This window comes from Schistosoma mansoni, chromosome W, assembly GCF_000237925.1.
Source record: "Schistosoma mansoni strain Puerto Rico chromosome W, complete genome".
Taxonomy (NCBI): domain Eukaryota; kingdom Metazoa; phylum Platyhelminthes; class Trematoda; order Strigeidida; family Schistosomatidae; genus Schistosoma; species Schistosoma mansoni.
In genome coordinates this window covers 55,642,991-55,668,921 of record NC_031502.1, presented here as the reverse complement: position 1 = coordinate 55,668,921, position 25,931 = coordinate 55,642,991, and the positions used below count along the sequence as shown (strand labels likewise).

Here is a 25,931-nt window from a genome sequence, read left to right as displayed (position 1 = left end):
CTAATAGGTACCATTAAATGATATGTTTGGCTTTTCTGGTGAGTTACGCAGTATCACTGAGGGCAAAGGTGAATTTACAATGGAGTATCTAAAGTATTGTCCAACTCGACAAGCAACTAGCGATGCATTAATTCAAGAGTATGAAGCAGCTGAAGAGGCGAAATTAATTGCTAGCGGTAAAGGTGGAGCAATTACTAGAAGAAAGAAGTAATTGACTACCAACTGTTATTGGAGGGACTAAAACAAGCAAGTTATTTAGTCGCTATTTATCATTCTTAAATCAAGTCTGCTACATTAGTCGATATTTTAATATAAGAAGATGTGTTTGACTAGTATCATGCTAACAATAATCCTTGAATGTTGTTACGGGCTTATCACATAAGTGTTAACTGTTTAATAAGGCTCTCGGGTTATAACGAAGCAGTTTTCAAATCCTTGCTGATGATATCCAATGATGCTCTTCAACTGACATGTGTTTGCGAAGACAATTATCTTTGAGTTAGTATTTGTTGAAAGGGGAGGGAATGTTGAGTCCCCAGGAAATCGCTTACTTAATCATTATTTTTTGAACGTAAATCTATTTTTTCCGCCGAAACCTCCAATCGTGTTTAAGGGTGCTGTTTTTTTATTGGTCCGTGTCATTTACTGTACTAAGTTTTTGCTCTATTTTCAAGTTCATTGTACACGTGCTCATACCTGTATGATCTTTACTTAGATCAGTATGCTTTACTCTTTACCAAGTAGATCTTCATTGGAAGGTTCGAGTGGCCGGAGTTGAAAGAAACAGTTTGGTTTTGCATTCAATAATCAAAACTACGCTAAAAGGTTTTGCCTTTAGTTTAAGAGAAATCACATTCCATTTTTTTTGGTAAGAATAATATCACAGAACATTTTATAAATAGCACTCAGTATGAAAATAAGGAAATCATTCAGAATAAATGGAGCTTTAAGAAGTAACACATAAATGCCATGGAATAATAATAGTAACTAATGTAGACAAAGCCCCCAAATGCCCTGGTACGGCCGAGAGTAGGGAGAGTCCGGAGCTTTAACCGGGTTGGTGGACACGGCGCGTCCACCTAGGGGAGTTGGAAAACCCTGATTCCAAACCAATGATACATATGGGCTCCAGTATCCTGAGGGAACAAATGGTGTATGAACCAATAGTCAGTCACCGGCTATCATGAGACTGCATCTCCTCACGATCCTCCACTACCTTGTGGATCAGACCTTTAGGTCAAAGGTTCCGGGTGTGGTCCCCTAAGAAAACCATCTGCTTCAGTTTGGGCACCTGTGCAGTTTCACAGCCCTCACACAAATCAAATGAGATTTGTGTGGCGCATATATATCTGGTGCCCCTTTGTACCAATATTTATGTGTTCAAATAAATAAGTAGAAAAATGTAGACAAAGAGATTACAAGTGAGAAGAGCGAGATAAAACTGTGAAATTGTGGTTAACAAATTTTATTGTACTCAGTCTTTAAAAAAGTTTGAAGATAACTTGATCTACTTATATTAGTAAGTAGTTTGGGGTAATATACGAAAAGATGGTTATTACATATTTATTGAAATCTCGCTAGTCTAAGAAGGCGGAGTTGGTTTGGAAAATGTATAAACTTAAGAATGGGCCTCTAGAAACTTCTGTGCAAAGTATTTAAAGGCGTTATCAGATAAATCCAATAGCCTTCAATTACACCCAAACGCCCTTGTACGACCGAAGATTTGGAAAGTCCGCTTCCAACCGCGATACGCTCTCACGTGGCTACGCGTATATAGCTACTGCGAGGAGGGTCTTACTCACTGCCTTCTGGCGGCGGCAGCGTTTTTTACGAAGTTAAGAGGACGAAAAGTGAGTGTCGAGCGCTTTAACCGGGTTGGTGGACACGAAGGGACCACCTAGGAGAGTCGGAAAACCCTGATTTCAAACCAATGGTGTACAGGGGCTCTAGAATCCTGAAGGAACGAATTGCGTATAAACCTATTGTCTGTCGCCGGCTACCGTGGGACTGTCTAGAATTTCATATTCTATAATGAAATTCTGTGTAGTCACTAGTTGTTAAATCTCAACCACACGATTAAATGATGCTTGAAATCTGTTTTTTATTTTTTTATTTAAACACATAAATATTTGTACAAGGAAGCACCAGATACAAATGCGCCGCACAAATCTCATTTGATTTGTGTAAGAGCTGTGATACTGCACAGGTGCCCAAACTGAAGCAGGTGGTTTTCTTAGAGGGCCACACCCCGAGCCTTTGACCTTAAGATCTGATCCATAAGGCAGTTAAGCATCGTGAGGCGATGCATTCAAATGGTAGCCGGTGACCAACAATTGGTTCATACACCATTTGTTCCCTCAGGATACTGGAGCCCATGTGCACCATTGATTTGGAATCAGGGTTTTCCAACTCACCTAGGTGGATCCTCCGTGTCCACCGACCCGGTTAAAGCTGTGGACATTCTCTTTTCGTCCTCTCAATTTTGTAAACAAGAGTGATGCCACGAGAAGGCAGTGAGCAGGACTTCCGTGGTAGAGGCTATATACACGTGGCCATGTGAAAGCATTTGGAGAGGGAGAGCGTACTCTCCCCACTCTTGACCGTACCAGGTCACTCAAAGAAAGATCCTTTCTGGGATGTATATACAAAATTATTTACAATAAGATCGGATAAGCGAATGAATAAATATTTGGCGAATACTTCAAAATCGGAAGTGACTGTTGCAAGTATTAAGAAGGTTAGATTACAATTATAAACAAATTAAGTACTATTAATTTATGTTGGGAACGAAACTGATTACTGAACATTAGTTAGTAGTATCATACAGTATATAAGAGATTCGGAAAAGAAGGGAATATCCATTGAAGACAAACGGACTTGATAGTCATATTTTGCTTGTTATCTTGATTATCATAAATTAATAAGTGACATACTTCTTTTATTTCCCCTCTTCTTTACATATCCTCTCTTCTTTATGTAGGAATTGATTTAAGAAGTCAACGAAGAGGAAAGACTATTCTCTTTATAATGATGAATTATTCATACATATGTCTTTCTTAACTGTACAAAGAACGCCTTTCATATATATACCATGTATATTTTCCATGTCATCTTGTCACTGTTGTTTGTAGTTTGTTTCAATAGATTGATTTGATACTAGACATTATTTCTATGTTGTTCTCAATGTTATTTTGGTGATAGTGTAACACTCAGTAAGTAAGTAGTTGGCGGGATCCTAATCTGCTCATGACTATTGAATGAAATCGATAGCCAAGTCAAGTATATAATTTTTTTCTGGTTAGCGTTTTTTAACGAGTTGGTTTTCTAGGGGATGGGATCGCTAACCCCATGCCCAACCCTCCTCCTTGGGACCAGCAGTAGCCCCCGGAGGAGATACAGGCGGAGTTAAGTCAAGTATATACAGTAATCATTGTTCGATAATTTTTAGATGAATATCATCCAGAAAATCATCTCAAATTTTTAACCTTAATGATGAATCAGCCGTAGGTTTGTTCCCATAATAGTCAGTGAGTAAAGTATATACACACACTATTTATTTTTCCAGTTTGTTGAGGTTTATATTCACTAATAATTCTAATTAAAAGCTCTCCAATCATCCTATTTATTCCGTTTAAGATCTGAATACCCGATTTTGTGGTAAAAACTCGGCCAATGTGAAGGTGTTATGTAGAATTTTCATGACATAGAATGAAAAACGTCAGGTGAAAGTATTTTTTCCATCGTCCCAGAATTTATTTACTTATTTGAACACATAAACATTGGTACAAGGAGACACCAAATAGATATGCACCACATAAATCACTCGATTTGTGTGAGGGATGAAATACTGCCCGGGTGCCCAAACCGAACCAGGTGGTTTTCTTAGGGGGCCACACCCCGAGCCTTCGACATAGAGGTCTAATCCAAAAGTCAGTGAAGCAACATCAGGAGGTGGAGTCCCAATGTAGCTGACGATCAACAACAGATTCATATGCCAGTTGTTCCTTCAGGATCCTAGTGTCCATATACACCATTGGTTTGGAATCAGGGTTTTCCAACTCCCCTAGGTGGATCTTCCGTACTCAGCAACCCGGTTTATGAGCCGGACATCCGCCTTTTGTCCTCTCAATTTCGTAAGAGACGCTGCCGAAGCTAGAAGGCAGTGAGTCGGACTTACCTGGCAATAGCAATATACGTGTAGCCATATTTGCGAATTTCGCGAGAGGAAGTGGACTCTCCACATCCTCGGTCGTACCAGGGCATTCGGGGGCAGAATGTTCAATAGCGATTTCAGTGGTTGTTATTCTATATACTTTATATCAAGATGAATTAGTGTTCTGTATGTTTTTTTATTTGTTTCCGTCCACTTATTTGGAGAATAGCTCAGTGGCAATAACTCCGCCTGTAGCTCCTCCAGGGGCTACTGCCGGTCCCAAGCCCGGGTAAAGGAGGAGGGTTGGGCATGGGGTTAGCGACCCCATCCCGTAGAAAATCAACTCGCTAAAAAAACGCTAACCAGAAAAATTCATTCAAACCATTCAAACTCTGCCCTGGGAGTAGAAGGAATAATGACGTCTCATGATGAAAGCCGAGTTCCTTCGGAAGTCATGAGACCGATGCACCTTCTTACAACCAGAGTGACAATTTTTATAGGTACATGGAATGTCCGAACAATGTGGGAGACCGGCAGAGCCTTCCAAATTGCTGCGGAAATGAGGAAATAAAACCTGGAGGTGCTTGGAATCAGTGAAACACATTGGACGCAGGTTGGACAACAACGACTGTCTTCAGGGGAACTTCTGTTATACTCCGGTCATGAAGAAGAAAATGCCCCACATACACAAGGAGTGGCACTGATGCTGTCTAGAAAAGCACAAAATGCACTTATAGGATGGGAATCTCATGGACCAAGGGTCATCAAAGCCTCCTTCAAAACAAAGAGAGAGGGCATTACAATGAACGTCATCCAATGCTATGCGCCTACCAACGACTACGATGAAGACGCTAAAGACCAATTCTACGACAGGTTGCAGTCAATCTTCGAGAAGTGCCCAACCAAGGACCTGACCATTCTGATGGGAGATTTCAATGCCAAGGTTGGGAAGGACAACACTGGATACGAAGACGTCATGGGACAACATGGACTGGGAGGAAGGAACGAAAATGGTGAGAGATTTGCAAACCTATGTGCCTTCAATAAACTGGTCATAGGTGGCACCATATTCCCATACAAAAACATACACAAAGCCACTTGGATTTCACCGGATCACACTACACAAAATCAAATCGACCATGTCTGCATCAACAAAAAGTTCAGGAGGACGATGGAGGATGTGAGAACCAGAAGAGGAGCTGATATAGCATCCGATCATCATTTGCTGGTCGCCAAGATGAAACTAAAACTCAAGAAGCACTGGACAACGGCGCGGACAACATCACAAAAGTTTAATACGGCCTTTCTTCGAGATGCTGACAAACTCAACAAATTCAACATATCCCTCAGCAACAGGTTCCAGGCCTTTCATGATCTACTCAATGGAGAGGGGACTACCATGGAGAGCAGCTGGAAAGGTATCAAGGAGGCAATCGTTTCAACATGTCAGGAGGTTCTGGGCCAAAAGAAGCACCATCACAAGGAATGGATCACTGTTGGCACACTGGATAAAATTGAAGAAAGGAGGAACAAGAAGGTAGCAATCAATATCAGCCGAACAAGAGCAGAAAAAGCCAAGGCACAAGCCGAATACACAGAGGCAAACAAGCAAGTGAAGAGGAGCATCAGAACCGACAAACGTAAATATGTGGAAGATTAAGCGATGACAGCGGAAAAGGCTGCAAGAGAGGGAAACATGAGACAACTGTATGATACAACAAAGAAACTTGCTGGAAATTACCATAAGCCAGAAAGACCAGTGAAAAGCAAGGAAGGCAAAGTAATCACCGACATTGAAGAACAACGAAACAGGTGGGTAGAACACTTCAAAGAACTCTTTAATCGACCAGCTCCACTGAACCCACCCAACATCGAAGCAGCACCCACAGACCTCCCAATCGATATTGGCCCACCAACAATTGAAGAGATCAGCATGGCCATTAGACAAATCAAGAGCGGCAAAGCAGCGGGACCAGACAACATCCCGGCGGAGGCACTGAAAGCAAATGTAACAGCAACTGCAAAGATACTCCACATCCTCTTCAGTAAGATTTGGGACGAAGAACAAGTACCAATAGACTGGAAAGAAGGACTTCTCATCAAGATACCAAAGAAAGGCGATCTTAGCAAGTGAGACAACTACAGGGGCATCACTCTCCTCTCAATACCAGGAAAAGTCTTCAACAGAGTATTGTTAAACAGGATGAAGGATTCCGTGGACGCTCAACTTCGAGATCAACAAGCTGGATTTCGTAAGGATAGATCGTGCACAGATCAAATCGCAACTCTACGTATCATTGTGGAACAATCAATCGAATGGAATTCATCACTCTACATCAACTTCATCGACTACGAGAAGGCATTTGATAGCTTGGACAGGACAACACTATGGAGGCTTCTTCGACACTACGGCGTGCCTGAGAAGATAGTCAATATCATACGGAATTCCTATGATGGACTAAACTGCCAAATCGTCCACGGAGGACAACTCACCGACTCGTTCGAGGTAAAGACCGGTGTTAGGCAAGGTTGCTTACTCTCACCCTTTCTCTTTCTCCTGATGATCGACTGGATCATGAAGACGTCAACATCTGGAGGAATGCACGGAATACAGTGGACAGGCAGGATGCAGCTTGACGATTTAGACTTCGCGGATGATCTGGCTCTTCTATCACAAACGCAACAACAAATGCAGGAGAAAACGACCAGTGTAGCAGCAGCCTCAGCAGCAATAGGTCTCAATATAAACAAAGAGAAAAGCAAGACTCTCCGATACAATACAATATGCACCAATCAAATTACACTTGATGGAGAAGCTTTGGAAGATGTGGAAACCCTTACGTATCTGGGCAGCATCATTGATGAACACGGTGGATCAGATGCAGATGTGAGGGCGCGGATCGGCAAAGCAAGAGCAGCATACCTACAACTGAAAAACATCTGGAGCTCAAAACAATTGTCAACCAACACCAAGGTTAGAATTTTCAATACAAATGTCAAGACAGTCCTACTGTATGGGGCGGAGACGTGGAGAACTACGAAAGCCATTATCCAGAAGATACAAGTGTTTATTAACAGCTGTCTACGCAAGATACTTCGGATCCGATGGCCAGACACTATCAGCAACAAGTTACTGTGGGAGACAACAAACCAGATTCCAGCCGAGGAAGAAATCAGGAAGAAGCGCTGGAAGTGGATTGGGCACACCTTGAGGAAATCACCTAATTGTGTCACAAGACAAGCCCTCACATGGAATCCTGAAGGTCAAAGGAGAAGAGGAAGACCAAAGAACACATTACGCCGAGAAATAGAGACAGACATGAGAAGAATGAACAAGAACTGGATAGAACTAGAAAAGAAGGCCCAGGACAGAGTGGGTTGGAGAAAGCTGGTCGGCGGCCTATGCTCCATTGGGAGTAACAGGCGTAAGTAAGTAATGTTTGAAATAAACGATTCATACCGCAGAGGCTGAGATTGGTGTTCTGTACTTAACTGGATGGGCTAGGCAGAAAGCAGGACCGATACGTACTCTAGACTGCTCGTACAGTTTTCGCGTGTCGTTGTTCCAATCGATAATTCGCTGCTCTCTAATTGGCGGTTTTATCAAGTCACACATCAACAAGGCATCCACTCGGCCACAAGATATAACATTAAGAAAAGAAATATAGAACTTACTTCTGCATTAACCAAAGCATATGATTCACTAACTTCCGTACTGACAATAAGACCATTACGTCGTGTTACAGTAGCAATTAATACACCTTGATATTCTGCTGGTCCAGATACTTCCACATACATAATCGGTTCTAATAATAACCAAGAACCTTCATCCATAGCTAAACATACAAATATTTATACAGGGGGAAAAGAAAACATTCAGTAGCTACTCAATTAGATGGATAGAAGAGTCTTATTATTTTTGTTTTAAGAATTCGCATCAAACGCTTACAATCGTGACTAAGTAGTAGTCACTGGTAACTGGAAAAATTGACATGCCACACGCAGTTGGTTCTTTTCACAATTTTAATAAAAGAAAGAATGACACTGATTACCGGATAAAATTCTTGCTTTTTCATCAAATCATGTTAATAAATTAAAATAACCAAACATTATTCAATTGTACATTTTAACTGAAGGAAAAGTGGTGAGACGATCATTTATGGACGACCTTTGAGCGACACTAAGGTAACCCTGAGAGTGTTCACCTAATGACTAGGACCGATTGAGGGCTATAAACCAGTGTGATGAATTAGAATTATGATATACAGTTGATGGTTCAGTCAGTGGTCTTGAGTGCTGTTACAGGTATGAGGGTAGTTATCATTTCGCGGTTGCCTATACCGTGGAAGAGTTCTTCTAGAGGTACCTGAAAAGGAAATTGGGTTAGAAGTGGTCTTAATGACCTGAGAGCGTGACCGCAGTGCTCAAGTAACAACTGCTTGAGGCCGGTCACGCACGACCTTTTTCGGGTAGTTTTTGTGTTAACTCCATACTTGTTGGGACCTTACCGCCGGACACGGATATCTGTGGGATAAGGCGAGGTGTGCATTTTGAGGGTCGACCTTTTCTAACCCCACCTCTCCTTCTGGGAAGGCAGCATTGCTGTTATGCTGGTTGTCTGAAGGAAACACCACACTGCTGTCACACCTCTGTACAGTCAGCAGTACGACTTCGCCTTCGGACGTTGGGTTTGCTGCTTTTAGTCTTACCGCTCTTCAACCGACCTGTCTGGCATGGTAGGACCTTGAGGAACGATTGTTCCATCCAGTATAGCTCGATTGGTTCTTCACGATGGGCAAGCCCAACCACCACGTCAAGGTAGCAGCAACGGTCGGGTGTAGGTTAGGAATCAGATTTAAAGTTTTCATCACGAACTGATATCAGCTATTATACTAAAACTGTATATAAACAAACGGATAAGTGAATTTCGCGCCAAAATCCATGATCCGTTATCTTAAACCTGATTGGTTTGTCCATAAATTATAGTCTCGTCGGGAAAGCAACAAAGTACAATGAATTCAACATATATCTACAATCAATTTTAGTGTTACCTTATTTAACATGGAAATGACAAAAAAATTGTAAATGACTGAAAAATTATTGTTTATTATTATTATTATTAGCTTTATTCAATATTATATTTTTGGTACAATATAGAATTCTCAGCACAAAGTACTTCAACAAGTTTCCGTTTCTTACTTCTTCGTCCTTCCTGACGATAAATATTGAGTGATCGCCAGTTAGAACTTAGCAGCCCAGTCAATCGACATCTGGATAATGTACATTCTTCTCGCTGCATATTGCCAGCAACCACGATATCTCTGATTAAGCCTTCTGTAACCTTTACAGCGAAAGGTCTTACAAATTTCAGAAACGCACCTGAATAGGTTGTGCGATTAATAGGCATAATGATGTATTAAAACAAACGAAATTAGATAACTTGTTGAAATATCTAGATGACAGGAACAGGTAGCCCAAATGTTTAAACAGGCCGCCATTTCATTTACCTTGTTTCATAGCACCTTCAGCTGCTTGTTGAAAAGCCCAATCACTACTATCTACACAATGATTATCACCATCTTGTAAACGAAATCGTACACCAGTAATTTTTTGTCCAGCTAATTGACCAATTTGACAAGAATTACGAAAACCAGTTTCAATAGCTGGAACATAATTTTTAGGTACATTTGTACCAACTGTTTCATCGGAAAAAATTAATTTTGTATAAGAAGCAGGTGGTAAAGGTTCAAGTATACCAATTACTCGACCATATTGACCAGCACCACCAGATTGTCGTTTATGAAGATAATCAAATCTAAAATAAAGGTGAAAGAAAAGGAAAAAGAAAAAAAAGTAACTATCGAACAGGTATGAGCAGAATTACTATTGAGTACTATTCTGAACTATATTTCTGATAATGTCTCAAGACACTGAATGTACTATCACATTCTAGGACTCAAACTAGATAGTTCTGGCAGACTAACAGATATCGGTCCTATATAAAACTTCTTTCATACCATAAAGATAAGCCATAATCTGACCACCACATTCTAATTTTTTTCACTCAGTCGCAGTGATGCCAAATAGTGGATGATGAGGACAATGTAGAGATGATATTCATAGTGGAAGTGCCAAACAGTAGCGAAATATTTAATTATTTATTTAAACACATAAATATTGGTACAAAGCGGCACCAGATATATATGCGCCGCACAAATCTCATTCGATTTGTGTGAGGGCTGTGATACTGCACAGGTGCCCAAACTAAAGCAGGTGGTTTTCTTAGGAGACCACACCCCGAGCCTTTGACCCAAAGATCTGATCCACAAGGCAGTGGAGCATCGTAAGGAGATACAGTCTCATGATAGCCGGTGACCAACGATTGGTTCATACACCATTTGTTAACTCAGGATACTGGAGCCCATGTGCACCATTGATTTGGAATCAGGGTTTTCCAATTCCCATGGGTGGACTTTTCGTGTCCATCAGCCCAGTTAAAGCGCCGGACATTCGATTTCGTCCTATCAATTTGGTAAACAACAGTAATGCTACAAGAAAGCAGTGAGTAGGACTTCCCTGTCAGAGGCTATATACGCGTGGCCATGTGAGAGCATTTGGAGAGGGAGAGTGGACTCTCCCCACTCTCGGCCGTACCAGGGCATTTGGGAGGCCAGTGAAATATAGTTAAATTAAGGTTAACTTTGTGTTACAGATGTTTTTCTTTTAAATACTGATTTCTATACTTCTTATCACCAAAATAGACATCCCTCCTCGCCTAGGCAAGATGTCTGTGTTTTTCATTTCTGACAATGCTTTCGCCCTAATGGTTTGTCACTCTTTTGGTATGTTAATTTTGTGCCCTATATTGTGAACATATTTAGATGCAATTGCATTTGGTAAAAACCATACTTTTTAAGGTTTTCCAATAAGTGTCTTGAGAAAGATTCTTTCTTGCATTAACTAGAGCAAATAAATCAATTAGTCATAATAAATATACATCTATCCCACTAAAACCAATTCTCCGTCATGTTATACTACATTATCATCAAATGAGAGCAGTTATCTTGTGGGGCCAGACAAAGGAGACTGCATCAACCAAAACTCCTTAGCTCAGTAATAAATGATTGAATGGACTGATGGCTTTAACCTCTGTTATCTTCTTACCGACCTATTCCAACCAGCATTATATATTGATACGCGACACATATCTTTGACAAATGAGTCGGTGAAAACTTACAGCCTTAACAACTGATTCACCATCTTTGCCTAGTACATTACTGTCTATGAAAAAGGAAGATGAGGAGAATAGTTGTTTTTATCCAGAGTAGAAAGGATGGGATGATGATAGCTAGGAGTATCTGTGAATATGTAATCAAACCACACTACCTTTTGTTTTCCTATTTTTTCTCTACCATGTACTTCCATGTATGAAAGTCATTACATAATGGGGAAATGTATTCACAATACTACTGCAATTTTATGTACACGGAAATGTCTAGTAACGGGAAAGTGATTAATAATGATCATAGTATATAACAATGTCTTGAATATCAACAGTCATTATCACAAACATGGTAAGCAAAGATGGATAGTGGCTAGCAGTAGAATTAAGGCTATATCGAGGCAATACGCACAGTATGCACATATGCCAATTAGAGACTGACCAGTTGTAGTCCTAAAAACATCAATGGGAAGATTCAACCAAACAATACTAAGTGAAGTCATTATCACATTATGATTTTAACAACAACAACAAAAAACAAACTTACGCGAATGGTTCACTTAATGTTTCACGAAATGCAACACGAGGTTTACCTAATATACATGGTGCATTATACTCTCGTGCTAAACGTTGAGCATAAATTTCCAAGTGTAATTCTCCCATACCAGACACTATTGATTCACCAGTATCAGAATCTTGTGAAAGAATAAACGTTGGATCTTCACGTGTAAATCGTGATAAACCTTTACTAAATAATTCAACAGTTGATCTATTTGTCGGTTTAATTGACATTGATACAACTGGTTCTGGGATGAACATTGATTCCTATAATCAAAAAAAAATTAAATATTTCAAAGAAATGATAAAACCGATTTGGAACTCAGATGGATGCTTCTGATGTTGTGTTCACTGAGCTACATCATTTTGCTTGTAGAACTTTTATTGTCATTCTGGGCAGCAGCATCATCAGACTATACTTTATGTAGAAGTGAGTTTTTTTCAATTATTCTACGAGTGTTTCATCAGTTCGTTTTGATAGCCTTGTTTATGATCGATTGTTTGCATAAGTTTTACTATCATCATATGTTAGTGTTCCAGTTGACTGTTTTATTCAGTCAACCTCTGATCATTCGACTGGTTGGTCTCTTCCATATGGGTTGATAGATTAGATCTATGTCGAGGTGTATATTAATTGCCGAATGATTTGAATGACAGGCTTCTAAAATTTCCGTCACGTTCTTAGAATTCCCGAGCTTCATAATTTTAAAATTTACTTAATCGAATTTAAATCTTCGGTTGTCTGCGTGTACTGATATTGATAATAATGCATATTCGTGTCGCCTTACTGCTACTCTATGTTCATGTGTGAGTAGATGAAGAGGACGTCCACTTTATTCAATGAAAGTAGATACAGGTGATGTACAGAATGACATTAGAAACTCTACAATTAGACCATTCGGCGCATAGAACACAATATCAACATATTCAAAAGGAATACAGAAGCCATAATAGTGTACTTTCATACAGTGACATGAGCTGTAGAACGATTTAGAAAATAAGTACTAGTCAACATCTATCTCGTGCTACTTTGAGGTCTTCTGACAGTGTGCATCCACAGATCCATACGCTGAATCTAGTTATCCACATTTTGTAAACTCCAGTTTAGTCGTAATATAACGTGATTGAAAACCAACATCATTAATAAGCTAATACTATACACCATTCTCTATTCAGTTGACTAATAAGTGACTTTGAAATGATTTACTTGGAAGTGAAGATAGGAAATTTACCAGTTACATTGGTTAAGAAGTGAACTAGATCACAAATTAGTCGGAGTTGAAAATATGGGTCGATGGATTCTGATTCACATGTTGAATTAAATCGTGTTCACTAAGAGAACTTAGGGTCTTGAGCTCTATTTCATGTGGTGAAAATCAACTTCATCACTAGTAACTTAAATTTGATGGGTTGTTTTCATTTCGACAAGAGAATTGTGCAGTCAGCTAACAATAGTGTTTTGTTAAAAGTGAATATGGGCAGGTCTCACTTCACAGTTGTGCACACATTGGAAGGATGTTTCTTTAGGGACCTATAAAGTGAACTGTATTAGTAGTGGGCTTTTTTTAAACTGGGAATGTGATTTTGCGACCAAAGGGATAAATGTTTGAGTCCCGTCAGTCAGTTAGTCACAACGTCGAACTTCGTACGTACGTACATCAGTTCGAGTTGCCATACCGCATTAGCACAGAGATGAAGTTGTCGATTCAAATCCCATAGTGGTAGAAGTAGTAAGAGTATAAGCATTATGTGAAAGATTAGGGTCTGAAGATGTTATTGAAGGAGTGAAAGAATACATAAACATATAGTTGGTAAGTTAACTTTACATACGTGATTACAAAATAGTAAGAGTAGTAAGAGTATAAGCATTATGTGAAAGATTAGGGTCTGAAGATGTTATTGAAGGAGTGAAAGAATACATAAACATATAGTTGGTAAGTTAACTTTACATACGTGATTACAAAATAGCATCATGTTAAACAAGTTAATGTTCCATTAGTGAAATAAACACCGTCATCAATCAAGCCATAAACTTACTCAGATATTGTTAAGTAGAAAAACTCACCATAGCTAATGGTTCTTTCATATTTACATCAACCATTGTATCACCAGATGCACAATCAACACCAAAAAATGCAGCAATATCTCCTGCATATACAGCTTCCAAATCTTCTAATTCTGTAACATTTAATCGACCAAGTCGAGATACACGAATACGACGACCTGTACGAGAATTTCTCACTGAATCACCACGACGTAAACAACCTTGGTAGATACGCATATAAGTTAACTGACCAAATTTACTAGCCTAAATTTTTAAAAAATGAAGATGATTCGACCAAAAAAAGAAGTAGCTTTATCACACTATTTTTAAGTGATAAACTCAAATTTAGTCTGATCGACATTGTATGTAACTTCAGTGCTTATACGATAGGAGATCAAATTGATATCAACTATATGGTAACAATCTTTTTTTTTAAATCGGTATCTTAATTTATTTTTTACTATAGCATTTACAAAAATCGTAGTCATTCTGATGTTATCATTAAAGTTAAACATTAACACCGTTGGATGCCGACCGGCTCTGTGGTCTATCGGTTAAGTGCTCTGGCGCGAGACTGGGAGGTCCTGTGTTCGAATCTCGCGAGTGCGGAGTCTCACAATAGGACGAAACGGCCGTCCAGTGCTTCTAGGTTTTCCATGGTGGTCTAACTTCCATTGACTCATGATTTTAACTATATATAATCATTTTCAGTTAATACACTTTGTAAATTACAGTTTAATAGAAAAGTATGAAATAAATGAATAATCACTTAACAATTGAATAAATACTGCCCATGTAACTACGCTATTAAGACCAAGTCAATTAGAATCCAGTAAAACGAATTTCGTTTTGTTGTGAAAAATTTAATAGCGAAAGTTTACAGATTCCTTTCTTACTGGTTGAAAAATAGATTTAAAATCATAATCTTGTTTTAACACCGTTACTGTCTCAAGCCTATATAGTACAACTACACTATTCGACCTGTATACAAACGGCAAAAGATGAGACTAATTGATTAGGAGAAAGGTAAGTTTGCTCAAACAATCAAACAGATTAAAGTAGTTCCGTACAATGTAAAATTTATGAATGAAAGTGAAGTAAACGACTTATGAGTGAAATTCACGTACAATAAGCAGTGGAAATACTTTGTTTAGTGCTTGGAACATTAGAGATTCTAAATGTTTGCTACCATGACGTAAAAACGATAGGGTTAAACGTATTGAAGGTGAATTTCGCTGTATATCGGTTTTATACAACAAGTAAATCAATCCTAAACCCTCTGAAACTGTAAAAACCCAAACCGGGAACAATGTCTAGACTCTTTAAAAAAAATTCCTTGCTTCCTTATAAGGTTCGAGAAGACGAATGTACTGTAGGTACAAAGACGAATTTATGTATCGTATTTTTTAATTACGGACACAAAAAAAACTTGTAAACGACCCGAATAGATTCATTAATGATGGAAAATTTTCGTAACATTATGGTTTTATCCATACGCCATTGACCGATAATGACTGCTTTCTAATGGTCTGACAATAGGATAAAATTTGCCGTGGTTATTTTAGGAATTGTTCAAGCTGGTCTCACTTTATAATCCCTATCTAATTTGAAATCGCACTAACGGTAATGAAAGGCATGTCATTACAACGAATATTGCCAAGAATTTAATTATGTTAGGATTATAAGATGGTGGTTGGAGGTGGTTAACAGGAAACCCTGGACCCGGGTTTCGTGCGACTTGGCACTCGTCAGCAAGGTGTACCTGTAGTCTTGAGGGAACTATTGCTCCCTGACGGATTCGATCCTGTGTCACCCAGCTTCACAGTCAGAGACGTTACCACTGAGCTATTCGGGCCGCGACCGACCTCCTGTGGGACTGAGATGTAATGATGTTAGGACTATACTAGTATAGCATGTTTTGCAGTTAACAACTGAAACTAATAGAAAAGTTACTAAAGTAATTTGTAAGACAACTGGGGATTAGTATTAACTCTGAAAATATATGTAAACGAAACACGTTAAAAATAATGAATATGAAAATATTACTAACTTCCAGTTTGAAAGCCAGTCCCAGGAATGGATTATCACTGGTTCGTTCAGGTTTTAGTGGTACCTTTCTAGTTTCACTGAAACATAAAAGTACATACAGAAGGTGCTAAATAAATCCAAATCAGTTAATAATATTAGTATGTACACTAGTGGATTCCCACTCAGTGATCTAGAGGTCAAGTGTTCACAAGTGGGGTCGAAGGTCTTCGGTTCGATCCCCAGTGACAGAGTCATGGATACACATTACTAAGAGGTCGCATACTGAAACGAAATAGTGATTTAGTGCTCCTAGGTTTTTAATAGTTATCTAACTCAGATCGGTTCATGATTTCAATAATAGAGTTGATATTAGTTGGTTAAACTTTAAAAGCCATTAATTAAAAACCAAACATTTAGAAGAGTTGTATAGTTTCAAACTATTAGAGGGTGTGATTAAACTTCAATAGGGCTAGATTAGTCAGTGTAAATCATACTCAAATAAAAATCATTTCAACGCTACCTAGGAGGTGAAATGCGATCCCTGATAAACAAATGCATTAGATATGCGAAAAGAAAACTGACAAGTGTACAGTTGTTGCATACAAATACTTTTATATTATCTTGGGGAATAGAGCTTTAGGTAGAAGTAGGCTATATTAATAACCTGCGAAGACTTTTGAATAATCCTGATAAGGTAAAGTCAACTTTTAACCAACAAGAATGCGAGTGATAAAAACAAATAATTTACCACACAAAAACCTGAAAAAGGTTGTAGCTTTATTAAGAATTTAGGGTTAGGTCTAGAAATCGGAGTCTGATCGAACACAGCGTTAGCAGTTTGGAGTAATAATTAAGAAGCGAAAGGTACTGGGTTCGAGTCTCGGAGTGAACATCAACTTTGAGATGCAGGTACATCTAGCTGACGAGTCCCAAATAGGATGAAACGCGCGTCCTGGATTCCACTGCTAGCCACTATCCAATGTCTACGAATATTTCTAGAAAGCCTTAGAGACTGAAAAATCCCAACATAAACTTTAACCAATCAAAACATTTTGAAAATTCCATAAATTGTTCAAAGGTCAGTACTATAACTGCTTAGGGTACATTAATATTAACACATTTTCATTAAACAACAGATAAACCTAATAAAAAAAACTTACCCAGAACTTTCATTCAAAGCATAATATATTACTTCTCCAGGGTTAGGCAAATAATCCACAATGGCATCGAGTAAAAGCTGTACACCACGGTTACGTAATGCTGAACCAACTAAAACTGGAACAAATCGTCTTGCAATTGTAGCTCTATGTAAACCAGCTTTTAATTCAGCTTGAGTTAATGGTTTTTCATTTAAAAATGCTTCTCCAATCTCGTCATCAGCATTAGCCAGACATTCTAGAATGTAAGAAGAGAAAGAATATCAGAGAACAATAACCACGGAGAAAAGTCTGATTCAATAAAAAATTGAAATAACGAATAAAGACGTCAGACAAGTAAAATTACAACCAGATTTTTGACTTGTAAGTATTGGATTCAAGTGCGGTCGCCTTTCGTAACCCATACAGTCTGGTATATGATTTGGTAAAAATGTGATACAATTAACTCGCTATAAGTTTTAGGATGTACACCGTGCATTACATTACTCATCTTGTTGGCGGAATATAGATTGGATTGAAGCACATTTCGTGTAAGATTGTGTTGGTGCATGCTGATTGGTTATTTCTTATCCAATCAGAGCTAGCAGATAATTGGAGAAGACTCTAGAATCTTCTCATGTAAAAACCATGAATATACTAACTTTTTTTCTTATTGTGTTTCTTACTTCCATCTACCCGTGTTATTTGGAATATAATTTCGTTCCCGTTCAACCGTGTTCTGATCTGGGGACTTGTCGAGTGAATTGGTGTCCAAGAATACTAAGCAATAGGAATAGCTGGGTCGTAATAAGAGAAATTATAACACATTTCATTCTTATATACCAGGCAAGTTTGGAGAAATCCCATAATGTTCCAAGTTCATATGGTCATATAGAACAAAATGTGTAAAATAATTTTGAAACTCAGTATCTAAAAGAATACAAAGAGTAAATGTATTTAAGGTGTAAAGACTGGTCCTGAGCTGTTACTCTCAACCAGTAAGTTAACAGGACAGAAAGAAAGTGAATAATGAAGGGGGAAAACATAGGACTAAATAAAAATAAACACTATATTTCATTAAAACAAGAAAAATTACCAATAAACTCAGCACGACGTTCTTTAGTTTCCGCTAACATGGATGATGGGATAGCATCTTGTCTTACAGTTAAACTATTGGGGGAAAAAATCACAGTAAGATAAATTGTACATTTTAAATCAAAAGATGTAAGGTTAATAATGTGATACGTTAAACTGTATGACAACTATAACTAACCACAGATTAGCCCCAAATTCCCTGGTACGGCCGAGAGTGAAGAGAGTCCGCTCTCCCTCTCCAAATGCTCTCACATCGCCACGCGTATATAGCCTCTGACAGGGAAGTCCTACTCACTGCCTTCTCGTGGCATCACTCTTGTTTACGAAATTGAAAGGACGAAAAGCGAATGTCCACAGCTTTAACCGGGTTGGTGGGCACGGCGAGTCCACCTAGGGGAGTTGGAAAACCCTGATTCCAAATCAATGGTGCACATGGGCTCCAGTATCCTGAGGGAACAAATGGTGTATGAACCAATCGTTGGTCACCGGCTACCATGGGAATGCATCTCCTCACGATGCTCCACTGCCTTGTGGATCAGATCTTTAGGTCAAAGGCTCGGGGTGTGGTCTCCTAAGAAAACCACCTGCTTCAATTTGGGCACCTGTGCAGTATCACAGCCCTCACACAAATCGAATGAGATTTGTGCGGCGCATATGTATCTGGTGCCGCTTTGTACCAATATTTATGAGTTTAAATAATAACAAATAAATCACAGATAATACTTCAGTTACATGATATTACATACTCTTCAGTCAAGTTTACCTACCAATTTAAACAAATTGGTCTTTTTTTATCATAAACCGAATTTGTCACTAAGATATTAAGAGCAAATCAAATTATTTTTGAACGGAAACCTGATTACCATGGAAGAACTGAGTGGGAAATTCTAGGGCTAGAGATATATAACAAGTCAGTTGATGAAGCTGTGAGTTCTCATCCATCGAGGTTTTTGGGACATATGTTATCGATGAGCAACCGAAATCTACCCTTGTCCGAGAAAGTAACTGGAGTAAGTTGTAAGAGAGATAAAGAGGTTCGAATATTTAGGTTAGTGACTGCTAGTCTGAGCCGAGTTGGTAGGTTCCGACTATCCAGTTGGGATCCGCATGACAATCGTGGCCAATGGTTGGCAATCTTAGATAACATGACTAAAGATCCGTCGCAGTGGCGTAGATGTATTTACTCCTCTTGTCTTAGATCTTGAGTGAAACTTACTGTTAGAAAGTTAATCACATTTCCTCGTTAACCAAGCCTATGTAGATATTTAACTAACTGGTTCAAATCCAAATGCTTACACCCCAACAAATCACAACTTCAGAGTCATTAAATAGCATGTAATAAGACATTACATACGTTATATTGGATGAAAAGTTGAATACATTAATCATAGTTATCACAAATTAGGACGAGTGAACACAAACATGATATTTCTTACACTCATCAATATCTAACGATAAAATTAAATAAAATCGACAAACCAAACTACTTTACACAAAAAAAAAATGAAAAGTAGCTACCTTCGATAGTACTACTTAACTTTAAGTCAAAGATACTACAATTCCTTAGTTCATTCACCAACAATAACAATAAAAATTGTAGCACAATAGTCCAATAGGTGAGAATTGTTCATATTTTGTTTGATAGAACAAAACAAAACAGCTAGAAAGCAAAAGTATTCTAGTAAACAAGAAAATATGAAATGGTAACATCCGCTGAACGGTTTGGGTTTCAATTAGCAGGTTCAAAGTTGAAACCCTATTCTACATACTTTGTTTCAGGAAGCTGAGTAGCATTACTACTCCTCAGACAAACAATGGGGTTGGACAAAAGTGAGTGGACGCATACTTGGTGAGTTAAACCACGGTAAAATATGTCATCATATCAATCAGATTAGCCAGTCAGTCAGTCAGCTACAACGTAGGACCAGGCACATATATGCATCGGTCCAAGTTGCCATACCTCGTTAGCACAACAAGATCAACACCGGATTCATAGTAGTTAATTTAGTGGTGGTGGTGGTAATATATAAAAGATAGGTTGTATATCAGGATATAGTATAGGAGGGAAGAACGTTATAAAGCAAGTTTAATCTCAAGGTTTAGGGGAAGATAAAGAGTGTATACACCGACGCCATTGTGATTGATTCTGAGCCGTCACACAGAGTCTCCAACCATTGGTTACGATAGTCACGCGGACCCCAACCAGGTAGTCTGCATCTACCAACATGGCTTACACCAGAAGTGAGTGAATTCAAGCACTGATGCCATGTTTTGGTTTGGCCGCCCCTAACTTTCTTCCAACCATCGCCAATACTAGTCAGCATAGTGCGCCGTGGTAATCGGTGTTCAGGCATACGTAACACGTGGCCCAACCATCTCAGTTGATGAAGATTCACGACCTCATCAACTGATTTGCCATCATTTCCTAATACCCTCCGTTTAACCTCACTATTACTTACCCGGTGATAAAGGTTAGATAGGTTAACCACTAAATTACAGCACCACTAAATGAGAGAATACAAAATATTCATTAAAAGTAAAGAGGAAAATGTAAAACTTGGTGAGAACGAATCTTTACTCAAACACTTACCCAAATGGTTCATCAAAATAAACAGCTGTCTCACTAATTAAGTCAATTATTCCTGTATTTTTTGGCTCTTCACATAGGGGTATATTGATAAAAGCTGAGTTGAAGTTAAGCTTTGATCTAAAAAATCAGCGAAAAGGAAAGGAGAATATACATTTACAGTATAAATGGCGTTTAGACAATTAAACAAGTGAATTCGAGTAATTTGTGATCAGATTTGGATAGACATTGAGATTAAACATTAATCATTCACTAGTCAATATTTCAAAGTGATATTCTGCTTCACATATACTCCTACTAATATAGCCACTACCATATTATTACTACCAGTAGTATTGATATTGCCTGGCTCTTCAGATCAAATTAAGTGAAGTGAGGTTTGAAACTGAGTCCTTATAGTTGGAAGCCGAGCGGGTTTGTCTCCAAGCCTCTACATAAAGCATGCTTACTAACCGTGAAACATTTAAAAAATTGTTTCGAATGACATCCAAAGGTTATTGTATACACATACACTAAGTTAGTACACTAAGATTGGAAATTAATGAATCTATTTAACCCATACATAGCCCTTCGGGTACGATGGGTTTACACTTCCTCTTGTGCTAACTATTGTTTCAGCTAATCGTTTGTCAGCCGTTTGTCAGTCGTTTGACAGTCAGTCATAATCAACGTACAGCGTGGAACATATTTTGAATTTCAGGAGTTGGCATATTATATTGGTATAACGAGAGGAAACTAACAAATCGAAATAATGTAGTAGTAGTAGTAGTAGTAGTAGTAGTAGTAGTAGTAGTAGTAGTAGTAGTAGTAGTAATGATAATGAGAAAGACTAAACATCGATAATACAGTTTGAAAAGACTGAATGAAAAGGTATACATGAGGGAATACTAGAACCTAAGATCTAGATGAAAATAAAAAGTGGATGAATCTAAGCCACTAGCCAATCCTAAGACATTTCATCTACCCTCTTCAATCACTGATAGCAAATATCACAGTGACCTCAACTAGGGGATATGGACATATCTATATGGCTCAGACTAGAGGTCAATGACTTTTAAATAGCTTCCGCCCAATTCGCCACCCTAAACTAACACCCTAAGCTTAACCTCAACATTACTCATTCGGTTGCTCCATGGGACGTGAACAATATTTCGAAGACATTTATCATCAAAAACCTGTAGCTTATGCATGCCTCCCACTTTTAAAGTCCAAGTTACGTGCCCATCAGCTCTACTCTGATGGAATTAAATACTAATTTCAACTTAGAATGATATATTAAATAAGTTATATGAACTGGATTCAGAATTCTAGCCACGGACCATTACAATAACATCGTACTTGAAACATCTAAGAATGGTTTACAAAGTTTCGTCCAGTAAAAAGATTCATTTCAATGACGGCGAACTGCATTGACACAAGCTATAAGGTGCGGAGTTAGAATGCGAAAACTGATTGGTTTATAAGTTGTTGAAACACTGACAAACAATTAAAAACTGGATAAAACTAGCAAATTTATGAAACCGAGTCTTATGAATCACCTTATTTGATTAAGAACTCGAACATGATCTGCACCTTGGCGATCAAGTTTGTTAATAAATGCGATTCGAGGTATATTATAACGATCCATTTGTCTAGTCACTGTGATTGTTTGACATTGAACTCCACCGACAGCACATAATACTAGAACTGCACCATCAAGTACTCGAAGAGCTCTTTCAACTTCGACTGTAAAATCTACGTGGCCGGGTGTATCAATGAGATTGATAGTGCAATCTTTCCACATTGTAAAGGTTGAGGCAGACTGAATCGTTATTCCACGTAGTCTCTCTAGTTCCATTGAATCCATCACAGCACCAACTCCGTCTTTGCCTCTAACCTATAACAAAGAGTTAAATAGGCGTCAATTTTTTTAAAAAACATACGGGGACTTTATATGCAATTATAATTAACCGATATTTATTTATTATATCAGTAATTCAAAAATAGCCTAATATGATATGCGACCGAGGTAAAACTATTCAATAATAGCAATAATAAGGATATTATACAGTATGTTGTGGATGGGAATGGATAAAATTAGATCTAATTGCTCTTGAGAGTAGATCATACTGTTAATAGAGAACACAACAGTAATAGATGACCAACTATTAGAGGGCTGTACTGCGATCATATTGGTTTGTTCCGTATACTTGAATTGTAAAGAGACGTATGTATGCAGGACAACTCACCGACTCGTTTGAAGTAAAGACCGGTGTTAGGCAAGGTTGCTTACTCTCACCCTTTCTCTTTCTCATGGTTATCGACTCGATCATGAAGACGTCAACATCTGGAGGGAAGCACGGGATACAATGGACAGCTAGGATGCAGCTGGACGATTTAGACTTCGCAGATGATCTGACTCTTCTATCACACACGCAACAACAAATGTAAGAGAAGACGACCAGTGTAACAGCAGCCTCAGCAGCAGTAGGTCTCAACATAAACAAAGGGAAAAGCAAGACTCTCCGATACGACACAACATGCACCAATCGAATCACACTTGACAGAAACTTTGGAGGATGTGAAAACCTTTACATATCTAGGAAGCATCATTGATGAGCACTGTGGATCTGATGCAGATGTGAAGGCGCGAATCGGCAAAGCGAGAGCAAAATATCTACAACTGAAGAACATCTGGAACTAAAAACAACTTCCAACCAACTCCAAAGTCTGTTTTCAATACAAATGTCAAGACAGTTCTACCGTATGGGGTGGAGACGTAGAGAACTACGAAAGCCATCATCCACAAGATAGGTGTTTATTAACAGTTGTCTGCACAAAATACTTCGGATCCGTTGGCCAGACACCATCAGCAACAGGAGTAGGTTGGAAGAAAGCTAGGGGCGGCCAGACCAAAACGTGGCACAAATCCACGAAGTCGCTGACAAGTGGACTGAGCCATGTTGGTAAGTGTAGACTACCTGGTTGAGATTTGCGAGATGATAGCAACCGATGGTTAGAGACCTCGAATGACATGGCTCAAAATGGTTTGCAATGGCGAAGGTGAATCCACTATTTGTGTTCTCCCAAATTCTAATTCTCTGAATTCTTCATGTCCCTATCCTTTTTCTCTTTTCAAATTTATTCCACTGTATTATACTCCTTCAATAACATCTTTAAACCCTAATCTTTTGGATTACTGCTTATACTCTTACTACTTCTACCACTATGGGATTTGAATGGACAACTGCATCTCTGTGTTAATGTGATATGGCAGCTCGAACTGATGTACGTACGTACGAAGTTCTACGCTGTGACTGACTGATCAGCAACAACCTACCGTGCGAGAGAACAAACCAGATTCCAGTGGAGGAAGAAATCAGGAAGAAGCGCTGGAAGCCGATAGGACACACATTGAGGAAATCACACAACTGCGTCGCAAGACAAGCCCTCACATGGAATCCTGAAGGTCAAAGGAGAGGAGGAAAACCAAAGAACACATAACGCCGAGAAATGGAGACAGACATGAGAAGAATGAACAAGAATTGGATAGAACTAGAAAGGAAGGACCAGGATAGAGTGGGTTGTAGAATGCTGGTCGGCGGCCTATGCCTCATTGGGAGTAACAGGCGTAAGTAAGTACGGAGACGTATTTGCCGTAAAATAAGGGATGTCGATATTATAATATCCAGTATTGGGTCCTAAAGGTTGTACAACTTATTAGATTGATTTAAAAGAAAACTACAATTTACGGATGAACCAATATGATTAAGAATAGCGTCTTGGATTTCAGCGTGAAATTCATTCGCCCCTATAGTGAGATAGCATTTTGGTACTATAGCTGATGAGTTAGTGATGAAAACCTTTACTTTAATTCCTAACTCTAAATTCAAACTCCCAATTCTAATCCTAATTCCTCATACTAATTAATAGCCATTTTTTACCTCTGTAAGTAGGTGAGCTGTCTCAAGATCACTTCAGCGTCGCTCAAAAATCGTCTGTAAATAAGTCACATCATTTAAAATTAGAAAGAACATAACAGAAGCCAATGGTTAGATTGTAAGAGCTTTAAAATATATTCCCCGTAAAAAAAACAGCATAGCTGGGAACTAAATGCAATCTAAGCTAGGTAAGTTTTTATTTAAACTGTATTTCTTAACAGATCAGTGTTCCAGTGCTTTTATTTACTCATGCCATGACTGTAAGTTTTCCAGATCTACATCACATCACCTTCTTTAAAGAGATTTCTTCTATCTTGCTCGATAGGGCAGGCCTTGAGTCGTAAAAACATACTCAAAGGTTTTATAAAATACAACAGAAAGCCTGGTGAATCCTATTAGTTTGGGTAATTTTATTTTGTAAAAGTATCATAGACATTTTCAACTCCAGCTTATTGCCTAAGATAGCCAAACAAACGTCCAAGGTTTAAAATTTTGAAAAAGGGAAAGGAAGAGTCGGAAATGATGCTAAAACGTTATTTGTTAATCGGAAACCAAAGTGGCTGACGTTTCCGATACTTATTCATCCACCTGAGCTACAAATCCCCACCACAAAGACTGAATGTTTACGGCTTTGTAACCAGAGAATAGTTTGAACTCACTTCATGCATCTCCTTTATTCTTTTGGTGTAGAAAAGAATTCTTTCGGAAAGTGTAGTCTTCCCGCTGTCAATGTGAGCAGATATGCCAATATTACGGATTTTAGATAGGTCTAAGACATTCTAGACAGAAATCGTACTCAAATACTAGTTTACATTATTGGTTGATAAGTTTCTAAAAGTAATCAGAAGGGTCTTCTGTAACGCGCGCACAGCGCGTACAACACGAAGCATAGGTATTGACCTTCAAATAGAACAAAGCGCCTTTCAAGTAGTCCAGTTCTCAGTAATAAGGATAGTAGGTTGATGAACCTGTGTTAATCCTGACAGATTTCCTTCCAGTGAAGGTCCAGCTTCTCTTTGAAAATGTTCACTGATGGTGCTGATACCATTTGTTCTGGTAAAGCGTTCCAGTCATTGACCACTCGATGAGAAAAACGGGCCCCCACCTTTAGTTTATTAGATCGCGGTTTCTGAACCTTCTTGCTATGACCTCAGAGGTTATTAGTGCTGGAGGGAGCAAAAAGATAAG

At 38.6% G+C, this 25,931-nt stretch overlaps 1 protein-coding gene across 1 annotated transcript; it reads right to left on the bottom strand.

Annotated features, from left to right (window-relative positions):
- Smp_075690 (putative translation elongation factor G) lies at nt 1-25,411 on the bottom strand (the record flags this gene model as incomplete). Its single annotated transcript, XM_018790221.1, has 11 exons — nt 1-129; nt 7,829-7,989; nt 9,661-9,968; nt 11,923-12,200; nt 13,999-14,241; nt 16,028-16,103; nt 17,166-17,400; nt 18,238-18,311; nt 20,827-20,943; nt 22,362-22,699; nt 25,403-25,411. 11 exons carry the CDS (start codon nt 25,409-25,411, stop codon nt 1-3), a joined length of 1,968 nt encoding a protein of 655 aa, XP_018655586.1.
- Nucleotides 25,412-25,931: the final 520 nt, after the last annotated feature.